This window comes from Peromyscus eremicus, chromosome 4 (genome assembly GCF_949786415.1).
Source record: "Peromyscus eremicus chromosome 4, PerEre_H2_v1, whole genome shotgun sequence".
NCBI classification, from domain to species: Eukaryota; Metazoa; Chordata; class Mammalia; order Rodentia; family Cricetidae; genus Peromyscus; species Peromyscus eremicus.
Window position 1 is genome coordinate 129,567,642 of NC_081419.1, and position 12,513 is coordinate 129,580,154.

The 12,513-nt window shown below is 42.6% G+C and overlaps 1 protein-coding gene across 4 annotated transcripts in view; it reads left to right on the forward strand.

Moving 5' to 3' along the window:
- Phf20 (PHD finger protein 20) overlaps window positions 1-12,513 on the forward strand; it is a 113,489-nt gene that overhangs the window by 63,893 nt on the left and 37,083 nt on the right. For 2 of the 4 annotated variants that reach the window (XM_059261758.1, XM_059261757.1), the window contains exons 2-4: window positions 2,878-2,957; window positions 5,942-6,309; window positions 11,407-11,520. In XM_059261758.1, the coding sequence (XP_059117741.1) occupies window positions 2,932-2,957; window positions 5,942-6,309; window positions 11,407-11,520 (508 nt within the window). In that variant the 5' untranslated portion in view covers window positions 2,878-2,931. Of the gene's footprint in view, window positions 1-2,877; window positions 2,958-5,921; window positions 6,310-11,406; window positions 11,521-12,513 lie in introns of all 4 variants that reach the window. The other 2 variants (XM_059261756.1, XM_059261759.1) reach the window with 2 other exon arrangements.

Sequence of the window (12,513 nt, forward strand, 5' to 3'; positions counted from 1 at the left end):
CCACCTGCCTCTGCCTCTGAAATGCTTGGATTAAAGGCGTGCACCACCGACGCCTGGCTGACTGTTTTCTTTTTAATGTAACTGAATTTTCCTTGTTAATAGTATAGTCTTGGGTGCTTGCCAGCACGCTGAGTATTTAAGATTGAAGGAGAGGGCTGGAGAGTTGGCTCAGCAATTAAGAGCACTGGCTACTTTTCCAGGAGACTGGGGTTTGATTCTCAGTATCCACATGGTGGCTCACAACTGTTAGTAGTACCAGGGTATCCAGTACCCTCTTTTGATCTCTGTGGACACAAGACACATACATGGTACACAGACATACGTGCAAACACCAATACACATAAAATTAAATTGAATTTAAAAATATTGAAGGAGAGCTTGATTTTGATGCTGCCATTTCTGAGCTTTATCCCTAGGTAGCCAGAGATACATTGTACCATGTTGCTTGAGAGGTCTTTATTTACTTGTTTGTTTAGTAAATATTTAGTATATATATTTGTGTCTGTAAAAATCTCCCCCCCATGTCCCTCCACTCACCACCTTATCTTTTGAGATCAGGCTTCTTACTGAAGCTTGAACTTGATGATTTGGTTCCAGTAGCTGGCCAGCAAGTGCCAGGGATCTCCCTGTCTCTGCCTCCTAAGGACTGCTGGGGTCATAGACTACTGGGGTCAGTCTTTTTCACATCAGTACTGGGGCCCTTCACTGAGCCATCTCCCTAGCCCTTGAGAAGTCTTCAAAAGTTGGATATAGGGTCACTGCTTGTCCATAATCCCAGCATTAGTGAGACTGAGGCAGGAGAATCACAATGAATTTGAGGCCAGCCTCAGCTACCTGGTAAGTTCAAGATCATCTTGGGCTACACAGTAAGACCCTATCTCAAACAACAATAAACAAGAACTCCCTCCCCCACACACACACGCACACACACCTCCACAAAAATAAAACACAAAAAAACAGGAGGAGGCCTGAAGAGATAGCTTAGTGGTTAACGAACTGCCTGCTCTTTCTAAGGACCCAGGTTTGATTTCCAGCAACCGAATGGTGGCTCACAACCATCTGTAACTCCAGTTCCAGGGCATCTGACACCCTTTTCTGGCCTCTCAGGCACTGAAAACGTGGTACACAGACATATATGCAGGCAAAACACCCATATACATAAAATAGAAATAAAGGAAAATAATTAAAAATAAATAAATCTTAAAATCCCAAAGAAACAGATCTGTTTAGCAGTCTGTAGCAGTTGATCACCGAGTAGGCAGGGAAAGACAGGAGCTTACACATTTGCTGTCATGACCCCTAAGAAAGTCATTTCTGAGCTACCTATGTAGAGAATAGTTATGCCTTCTTTCCCAGGTGTCCTTTGTCGCAGCCTGAATCTAACTGCTGTTGTTTTACTTGGCCAAGCCTGCCTGTGTGTTCTGATAGGTTCCTGGCCAGTTTCCTTCTGTAGTGATGACACCTGTTTGGTAATGGTCTGGGGTAGAGGTCCAGCAGTAGCTGCCAATTGCCTTCCATGGAGGTTCTCAGGTTTATGTCATCAGGACCACCTGGAGGACTTGCTTTAAAACCCACATGTGCACAGCTCCCAGCACGTCTCATTTGTGTCTCCGAGGTAGGGCTGGTGAACTGCACTTCTCAGAAGTTGCTAATGTCACTGGTGTGGAAGCTTTGAGCACTGGGCTGTTGTGTGCTATGTGAGGAAGAAATTGAGACATATTCTCTGATTTTGAGGACCTTTCATTGACTCAGGAGTGTGAATTTCTGCAGATGGCGAATGAGGATTTCAGAGCAGAGGGAACTGGCCAGCAGCTGGGAAGCCAGGAAGTTTTTACAGAACTGTTGTTACATTGCCGGTCTTTTGAGCTGGCTGCCTAAGGCTCACTGAGTGGTACATTCTAGGTAGGAAAATACTTCTGTTACAGTGTGGAGATGGAGCTGGACATGGTGGACTGTGCTTGTAATCCCAGCACTCCGGAGGTTGAGGTAGGATAATAGCTGTGGAATCAAGCCAATTCCTGCTACACAGTGTGTGCCAGGCTAGTTTGAGTTACATTTTGAGTCTCTGTCACAAAACAAAACAGGTTGTGAGTTGGTAAGAGCCTTCAGCACACAACTACTATTTTCAACTACATAATCTTAAAAATTTTTTTTATTAAAAAAGAGGAGATGGAAATGTTACAGGTGTTTCAGTGGGTAAGTAGTGAGTCACTCTGTTGGTGGGGATTTGATTGATTAGAGAGGTTAGCATGTACAAGGCCCTGTGTTCAATCACCAGCACCAACCAAGAAATCCACAAACACACCCAGATTGTATGGGTTTCTAGCTTTAATTATTTCACAGGATTCCTATTGAACAACTGCCAGACAGCTTTAGTGTGTTGGCCAAGATAGGCTCACAGATTTTAAGGCTCACATAACCTCTAAAAAACTTGATTACTGCCCTTCAAGACAGAAAGATCAAGTAACGATTAAATTGCAAATGCCACTCACCAAGAAATTAGTCAGTCTGCATTTTCCTTGATTCCTGTTTTACTTTTTTTCTTGGCTCAAATTCAGTGTACATAATTCTTATTTTAATGAAACAGCATAAAAATTTTAAAGTGGATTTTGAATTGTGTAGATAAAAAGCAAACAATCTGACCAATAAACAGGAAGCTAAATTTGCTGAATTCGTGTGTGTGTGCTAGGAACTGGACTCAGGGTCTTGCGCAAGCTAAGTAGGTACTTTGCTGCTGTGAATCTGCCCGCAGTGTGATTCTTAAACTTTTTTAAACACACATACATTTATTGTATTTGGAGCTCCTTTGTGTGTACTCTTTAAAAGTTGCTGCTTTCATGAAACAGCAAGTTAAAATCGTATCTTCTTGACTTTTAGGTACTTACACTGTGAAATTTTATGATGGAGTAGTTCAAACTGTCAAACATATTCATGTCAAAGCTTTTTCCAAAGATCAGGTGAGAAATGTGGTTTTGTGCTTTGTGTTCTGAACTATGCTAACATTGTACTTTTGTTTCTCAAATAAAGACATTACATGTGTTTATGATGACAAGTCTTTATTTCCTCCATCTGACAGTTTCACCAGAAAGTAATAACACAAGTTTTCAGAAGTTGTAATATTTGTGTTGCTTTGTCCTTTCCTTTTAACCCAGATTTTCTTCTTTAAAAATGCTGAGGACAGTCCCCAGTGTGTGCTCTGTTTTCCTCATCTCTTCTCAAGTGTTCTGCCTCTGTCAATTTCCCATCTTCCTGCACCCTCACCCAGCACAGGGAGTTTGAACCCTCAAGCACTAGAACACACTTTCTCCTTGTCTAGCTGTGTTCCTGACATGACTGAGACCATGGCTTGGTAGCTTCCACCTCCCTTGCTGTACTTGGTAACCACTTCAGCTAGACGTGCCTGCTTTGAAATGGAGTGTGGTGATGACCCCGTCGCCTTGCCTGAGCAGAGAGCCTGTGTTCTGCTCCTAAAATACAGCCTCAGAGCTCTGACCTCTCGAAATACTTTGACTTCTCCCCCTCAGTCTCTTTCCTCCTCATGTTTTAATCAAACCAACGTTCATTTACTGATGTTTTGGGGGCTGTTTTAAATTCTAATAGTTAACTGATGAGACAGCTAGAGCAAGTTAGCCAAAGGTTTTAGTTCCCTGGTCCCTCCCTGTGGATGGGAGTGGGACTGCGGATGCTGGACCTGCTGGGTCTTTCTTGTAATGATCAGGTGCTTCCACTTGGCACGGATTTCACCAGATTTCCTGTGAATAAACATCGAGGCAGGAGAGCTTTCAAGGAGCCTCGCTCGGGACCGTTTTTGTCTTTGCCAGGTCTCCTCTAAAGAATACTGAGAAAATGCTGAAGCTTTGCCCCCGTGACTGATGCTTCTTTTGCCTGCCTCTCAGCAGCTAAGAAGCTGCACTGGTGCTTGGCTGTGCTGTGTTGGCCTTACATTTGGTGTTTTTGTCGTGAAGTTTTGCGAATGAGTTGAAGAACTGAAATATGAACTTGCATGGAATTGGTAGATAGATAGGTCCTGAGACTCCGCAGCTCCTGATAACAAAAGTTCAGGTTTTTTGTTTTTTGTTTTTTTAATTGTATTTTGGGATAGACTCTCACTCTGGCCCAGGCTGTGCTCTAACTCATAGTGATCTCCTGCCTCACCTCCCAGGTGCTGGGAATAGAGGTATGAGCCATGAACCCATAGAGTTTAACTGTTTATTCAGTAAATTGAGTATGGGCTGGACGTAGGGCCTTACTGAGGGAAGATTTATAAGCACTTCCCTTCTCAGTTCCTAGCTGCCCCTGAGTGTCTCACCTTACTTCAGTCCCAGCAGGCCACCAAGACAGACAAGAAGCTCCAAGACATGCGTGTGTAGACACACACCCACAGACATCCACCCCTACACCTACCTGCCAAGAGGCTGTAGTCCTTTGACTCAAGATGACTCAAAACTACAAGTTTTTTATACAATATTGGAATAGGTGAAATGTTCACTGTAGAACCTCGTTACTCTAAATGTTTTGGTAATTTACACGAGTTAACTTTAATTTTCTGAGTTTATTAAAAGAATATTTACTTGTAGAAAATCTGGAAAGTACTAGAAAGCAGAAGGAAAGCAAAACCATTTCGATGAAGGGCTTCTGCTTGTTGTGTATTTGACACTTGGTGTCTGTCCTGCTGGTGTATTGTTTAAATGTGTGTGTTAGTTCCAAAATTAGAGTCAAGTGCATGTTACTGTCTGTCACTTGTTCTTTTCTCTTAACAATATAACATTCCCCAAAGTTTCTTTGTCCTCTGAAGTTACAGCTATTTGGTAGCTCTGCAGTGATCTGTAGTGTGCATGTAGTTATCCCCTAAGTGGCTTGTTTCCAGGTGCACATCAGGGTGTTTGTAGCCAGCTGTGAAGTTTGATCATTCCATTAGCAAACTCTGTTTCTGGAAATTCATTTCCCCTCAGAAGTAGGAACTTTCAAGACGTTGGACCTGAAGGGGTGCAACTGCATGCCTCTGTTAATTGTTCCTCTCAGGGTCTGGCTCCTTTCAGAATAGTGTTGGGACTTAAAAAAAAAAAAAGTCTCACTGTTGATAACTTTTCCCTGAGGGACAAATTTATCTTCAGCTGCTGAGCATTTAGAGATTCCTTTCCTGCTTCTGGAGAAATCAATGCACTTAGAATGTGTGTGCTAGGGATCCCCTGGGAATATATTGTGGAGATGGATCCCTGCTCTTCTCAAGGGGGATTCATACATAAGTAAACTTAATTATAGTCAGAAATTCTAACTTTCAGAGTCAACTATATTAGGAGACAGTCACACTAGGACACAAGATTTTAGAATGAATTTTAAAGTAATTTACTAACAAGTTAGAAGAATACTACTTTTCAATGGAGAAAACACCCAACAGCTCAGGAGCCCTGTAAGTGGCTTGCTGGAGTGAGCACAGCTATTAACCCAGAAAGGAAGCTGAGACCTGAGACCTTGGTCTGGCTTGGGCATTCTGAACAGTGTCCTGTTAAGCCTCCAGTTACCAGTTGGTTTTCTTCTATGTAAAACTGGACAGCAGCATACATTGGGCCTTTGAAAAGCCTTGGATAAGAAGGTTAGAACACGGCAGTTAGAAGCACTGCTTCCAGGCAAGGGTCCCGCTAGTTGACATTCCTTTTAGTCTTATGTGGCTTCTCCGTCATAAGGGAGATTGCAGAGTCTCAGAAGGATTGAGACTGGCAATTGTGTTTAAATGCAGGGGTGGTTCTCAAAGCTCAGATGCTCTCCTCAAAGCTCAGATGCTCTCCTGGTTGCTTTGCTTCGTGTGACCCGGCCTGTGTCCTCTTAGTGTCTTCATTGTCTGCGTAAGTGTGCAAGCAACCTCCTGATTGTGTATTTGCAAGTAATCACAAAGTGTTTCATCGCTATTTTGCTCATTTTAGAATATTGTGGGTAATGCTAGGCCTAAAGAAACAGATCACAAAAGTCTTTCATCATCATCTGAGAAACGAGAGAAGTTTAAAGAGCAGAGAAAAGCCACGGTCAACGTGAAGAAAGACAAAGCGGAAAAAGCCTTAAAGACAGAAAAGCGGCCCAAACAGCCTGACAAAGAGGGAAAGCTGACCTGCTCAGAAAAGGGCAAAGTGTCAGAGAAAAGCCTTCCCAAGAACGAGAAGGAAGACAAGGAGAACATTTCCGAGAACGACAGGGAGTACCCTGGGGATGTCCAGGTGGAAAAGAAGCCTGAAAATGACCTTGTGAAGAGTCCACAAGAGAGCCTGAAGGAGCCAAGAAGAAAACGAGGCAGACCCCCTTCCATAGCTCCTACTGGTGAGTTTCCCAAGTGGGCTCTGCAATGGGTGATGCCAGTGTTCTTCTGTGGCCTTTGTGGTTCTTTATGCCTTCTGTACTTCAGTCCTTCATGTTTGTGACTTGCTTGTGACCTGAAAACAAATCATGCCTGTGGAGCTGAGTTTCAGTGAGGTGTGTGTCCAGGTGAACATGTTGGGAATGTGGCCATGGCTGAGCTTCGGGGGTGGATACCTCATCTTCCCTGAAAGAACCAAGGGAACTGAGGCCTTCTTGTGCCTGCTCCCATGACCTCAGTCTGAGGAAATAACATCCTAGTGGGCAGACGCCAAAGAGGGGAGAAGAGCGGGAGCTGAGGCAGCAGGGGCTGGAGTACAGGCAGCAGTAGGATACAGTCTGAGCCTTCGTGAGGCCCTGGCTTCAGGCCTTAGGACCAAAACCAAACACACACAAACATGAGCCTCTGAGGGATCAGGGTCAGAAAGCATTAGAGCTGGAGGCAAGGGCACATCTTGAAATGGAGCTCTTAGGGGCATTGTGGCTCACACCTGTGACACTAACACTTGGGGAGCAGAAGCAGGAGAATCATTAACTCAAGACTAGACTGGGCTTCATGATGATTGAAAAGACTCAAAAGACATTGAGTTTTTAAAAGATGTTTATGGATGGGGAAATTTCAGTCTAAATAAAAACATAATTTGGTTAATTAAATTGAAAAGAGTTAAGGATCAGTATAGATTTAGGGAATAATACCCAATATTTTTTAAAGTATTTAAATAAATACTTTATTTAAAGAAAGTGTAAACTCTGAGGTAGGGGATTGTCATAAGTTCAAGGCTAGCCTGGGCTACATAATGAGTTCTGGGTCAGCCCATGCTAGAATGAAACTTTGCCTCAAAAAGCCAAAAAAAAAGAAAGAAAGAAAAAGAAAAGAAAAGAAGAAGAGGTGTAAGTTTGGAATTCTTCTAGAATAACCAAGAATGAAACAAATTTGGAATTCTTGCCAAGCCAGACATTCTTTCTTCAGGTGATTTGGTAGCAGGAAGAACACTCGCCCTGGATGTCTAGATGGAACCTGCCCATGACTGAGTGTATTTGTGGTTTTTAGACTTTCTTCTTTGCATGAACAATGAAAAAACTGTGAAGCCCATCACATTTTCAAGCAATATCTATAATTTGTTTTTTTGGTTTTTGTTTTCAGTTGGGCTGGGAGCCCATAGCCTTGCACGTGATGAGTACATGCTTTACCATTGAGCTACAGCCCTAGCTCACAATATCTTTTTTTTTCCCAATACAAGTTTAAGCAGTTTCAGTAGATAATTTAAAATGTAAAATTTGACATAAAATATATTTTGCCAAACTAGAATAATAGTCCATTCATTGACACCTGGTAGAAAAAGTCTACCTTAAGTTACTTCATTCAGATGAATGTATGTAGTAGTATATCCTTCTCAAATCTGAATTCTAATTTTATAGGAAATTAGAAATAGCCTGATTTGTCTTCAGGTGAAATACATGTCTCCCCTCTTAAACAAAACCAAAACCAAAAAAGGCTGGGTAAAGCTCTTGTTGCATATGCTTGCTAACCTGAGTTTAGCTCTCCAGAACCCACATAAGGGCCAGACACTGTAGCGCATGTCTATAATCCTAGATTACTCATCCCAGGAGATTCAGTGGAAGCTTGTGGGCCAGTCACCTTGTCACATACAGCAAGGGATAGCTAGAGACACCCTGTTTCAAGGTACCGATTCCCTGGATTGTCGTTTGATCTCCACACTTGCTCTGTGGTTTGCAGGGACCTGCATTCACTCACGTTCATGCAGAGAAAAATATTTCTCTCTCTCTCTCTCTCTCTCTCTCTCTCTCTCTCTCTCTCTCTCTCTCTCTCACACACACACACACACACACACACACACACACACACACACACACAAATAAAACAAAATAAAAAGTCTTGGTTTTTTTTTTGAGACAGGATTTCTTTGCGTAGCCCTGGCTGTCCTGAAAAACTCACTCTGTAGACTAGACTGGCCTCGAACTCAGAAATCCTCCTGCCTCTGCCTGTTGGAATTAAAGGTCTGTACCATCACCATCTCTCTCTCTCTCTCTCTCTCTCTCTCTCTCTCTCTCTCTCTCTCTCTCTCTCTCTCTCCCCCCCCCTCCCTCCCTCCCTCTCGCAGTGTTGGGGATCAAACCCAGGGCCGTCTGAATGATAAGCAAGTGCTGAGCCTGCTACTAAGCTACACCCATAGCCCTCTCTGTCTCTATTTTTATATTGACTACATGTTGAAATATTTTAGATGGATTGGTTTAAATAAAATATATTATTAAAGTTAATTTTATTTTTTAATTTCCTAATATGATTGCTTAAAAGTTTCTTACATGTAGCTTACATTTGTTATTCTCATTGTATTTCTACTGGACAGCATTGTCCTTAAGTTGAATTGCTGTCTTGACTGTCTTTCGAGAAAGAATTAAACACCAATACCAAGGTACGCATGGCTCTTGATGACCTGACCTCTCATTGAGAGTGGTACTAGCTGTATACTGTTCTTAGGGAAATTGAGAAAATACCCTGTGTGTCTTGTTTTCAAGTAAAGAATGAAGAACGAATTGGGACATCTGAAGGTTTCAACCATTCTGGGTAGCACACCATGTTCAGATGGGGAGTGAGAAAGATGCAGACTTTTCCCCCATTTGGGGGATTGAACCCAAGGTTTGTTCACGCGAATGTTTCACAACCCACACTGCATCTCCAGACCCCAAAGCAGATATTCTGTTGAAAGTTTATTCTGGAGATATAAAGATATTCTGGAGAAGGGCAGGTTATATAGGGAAAAAGAAGAGATAGAAAATGTGAACTGGTAGAAACTGGACTTATTACAGTTCAGTTTAGCTCTTCCTGCTGCAGCTTGGAGCCTTTGGAGTGTACTGAGGTATCTGTGTCCCAGGTCACAGACTCTTCCTATGGAGCCATCCATGGCTTCAGTCCACCCTGCATTCATTTATTGCTTTTGTAAGTGGGTGAATGAATACCGGCAAGGACACATTTTAAAGAGGGCATTTTCCAAGTTTCCTGTTAACTGAACTGAGGCATTTGTAAGATCAGGCTACGCTTGTGCCCGAGTACTCCCTGATCAGCATCTGTGGAGACCTTGGACTCATGACTATTAACAAGCTTCCCTGGGGAAGAGTTAGGGAAACACTGGGGTTCTGTATAGGTCCTTGTTTGTATGTGGTATCAGAAGGAAGGTTTGTCTGGTGCTGTATACATAGTTCAGGCACCCTTAAGAAATTAAGTAGCCTGGGTTCATTGACCTACTGGAGTTCTGAGCTTCCTAGATTGCACAGATCTGATTGGGAGCAGAATCTGAGCTATGTAGAGTGGATTGGTTTGTGTGACTCAAGCTTGGATCCAAGTTTCCACCACTTGGAATAGAATAATGTTGGGAAGATTGAATATAGCAAGAGCCAAGAATGGGGATTGCCTCCTCAGAGCTGGACTCCGCCTCTCTCCTTCAGCCACACGGAAGCTGCTGATCTTAGATAGGTCTTTTCTCCTTTTCCTCTCATTTGTTTCCTATCCTCCTTTTCCTGTCTGTGGTCCTCTTCTCTCTTCTTTTGCCCTCTTTTAGTCCTGCCTTCCTGCCAGGTTCCCTAATCTTTCTTCTGTCTCTTTGGATTTTCATCTTCAGATTTGGGGAGAGCATCTTGTGCTTTAGTCTTAAAAATAGAGAATGAAGCATCTCCAGGGGCTTAGTTTCTACAACTGCTGGGTTAGTGATCTGCAGTCCTGCCTGGGGCACGAGATTTGTGTTGGCTTTCATTTCAATCTTCAAAACAATACAAAACAGAGCAAAACCACCTAGAACCAGTGATAGCTGATTTAGCAGGTAAACACTGAAAACAGTAATTAAGCCCTAACCCAGACACACATTTTAAGAGTGAGCCTGCATGGTGGGTTCTCTAAGTACTGGATAGGTCAGGGTTTATTTAGTTTTAGTTCTTTTCTTTTTCTGGATAGGTCAGCAGGTTTTGAAAAGATTTGATGCTCAAAATGCCTGAAGGAGTCAGGCACTGGTGGTGCAAGCCTGTAATCCCAGCACTTGAGAAGTGGGGGTCATTTTTGGCTACATAGAGATTTCAAGGCCATCTATACCAATGGGTCTCAACTTTCCTAATGCTGTGACCCTTTAATACAGTTCCTCATGTTGTGGTGACTCCCTACTATAAAACTATTTTTCATTACTACTTTATAACTATAATTTTGTTACTGTTATGAATTGTAATGTAAATATTTTTGGAGATAAAGGTTTGTCAAAGGGGTTTTGACCCACAGATTGAGAACCACTGATCTAGACTATGTGAGATCCTGGTCCCCCACAGTGCTCTTTCCCAGGACTGCAGGAGTCGTCTTATTTGGTAGTGACTGTCTGTAACCCCAGGAAGTAGAGGCAAGAGGATCGGGTGTTTAAAGTCACCCCCGGCTATATATCTAGTTCAAGACCAGCCTGGGCTCACTACATCAGTTTTTTCCTCTCCTCCAAATAAAGCAAGACAGCAGGAGCATGTGCAGTGGGCATGCCTACAGTCCCATCTACTCCAGAGACCGAGGCAAGAAGGTTACAAATTACAGGCCACGCTCGGCAGCTTAGCAAGACCCTGCCCCTCCCTGTCCCTTGCCAAGAGACTTTTATATTGCCTACGAACCTTTGTATGTTTAAGAGGTCATGTTGGAATGTGGTGTTTTAAAGAGGTTTGAGAAGTACCAGGTCCTAGGCAGGACCACAAAAAGAAATCCAGGAAGTCAGTCTGCAGAGTGTCCCCATCTTCCCAAGTCAGTCTGCAGAGTGTCCCCATCTTCCCCAGGAAGCAGTTCCTCCTTTCCTTTCCTTGTCTTTTACCTTAAAGTACAAATGTTCATTTTCAGAGCTTAATAATGTGTCTTTTATGTTTTGAGACAGGGTCTTAATATATCCATAAGGATGTCTCTCTTCTCTCTCTCTCTCTTTGTATATGAAGTATATATACATATATATGTATTGTTTTATTTGTATAAAGGTGCACAATTAGGCACTAAGAAGTTATATATTGTTGTGTGCTTTGTATATATTACAGCTGTAGATTCAAACTCTCAAACTTTGCAACCAATAACATTGGAATTGAGAAGACGGAAAATATCAAAAGGAAGTGACATCCCATTAAAACGTCCCCGACTTGACAAAAATTCATGTGAGTCTCCAATTTATGTATATGTGGCTAGACTTTGATAAATTATTTGGGTCAGCCTCTGTGTCTGTCTGTCTGTCCTTTTTCTTATGAGTACTAATGACTGTCCTTGAGTACACAAGAGCTAATGTGAGTGGGATCTGGTTGAGTCAGTAGTTTTTGCTAGAAGCAATGTGGTCTGTATTTGTGATACATATCTGCTTCCTTAAAGTGTATTTCATTTGGATTCCTTCAGAAATATATGATGTAGTAAGGATGGATGGATTTCATGTGGCGACAAAAATTCTAATCAGGCATGGTGGGGCATGCCTTCAACTCCAGCACTAGGGAGGCAGAGGGAGGCTGATCTCTGTGAGTATAAGGAGTTCTGGGGCTACATAGAGAGGCCCAGTCTGACAAACAAACAAAACATTAAAAATACTATTATTTTTTACTGAGCCTTGACTCTGGGGTCAGCATACAGTCTTTAAATACAGTTTTCCCGAGCCTTGACTCTGGGGTCGGCGTACAGTCTTTAAATGAGGTTCTCCCGAGCCTTGACTCTGGGGTCAGCACACAGTCTTTAAATGAGGTTCTCCCAAGCCTTGACTCTGGGGTCGGCACACATTCTTAGGTTGGAGGCACCAAAATGGAGCTATGGCTAAGATTGGGACATGCTTCGGCAAATCCCTTAAGTCTTAATTCTTTTGTTTGTTCTTGTTTTTGTTTTTGTTTTTTTTTTTTTTTGAGACAGGGTTTCTCTGTTGCTTTGGATTGTGCCCTGGAACTTGCTTTCTAGACCAGGCTGGCCTCAAACTCAGAGATTCACCTGGTTCTGCCTCACGAGTGCTGGAACTAAAGGTATGCATCACCGCCACCACCACCCAGAAAGCCTGAATTCTTGACATGTGGCTGTAAGCTCTCTCCAGCCCAGACTATGAATTCTTAACAAAGTAAAATTCCTTCCTAGCAGAGATTTTGCTTTTCCTATAAGCTAGGAAAGTCTATCAGTCTGCC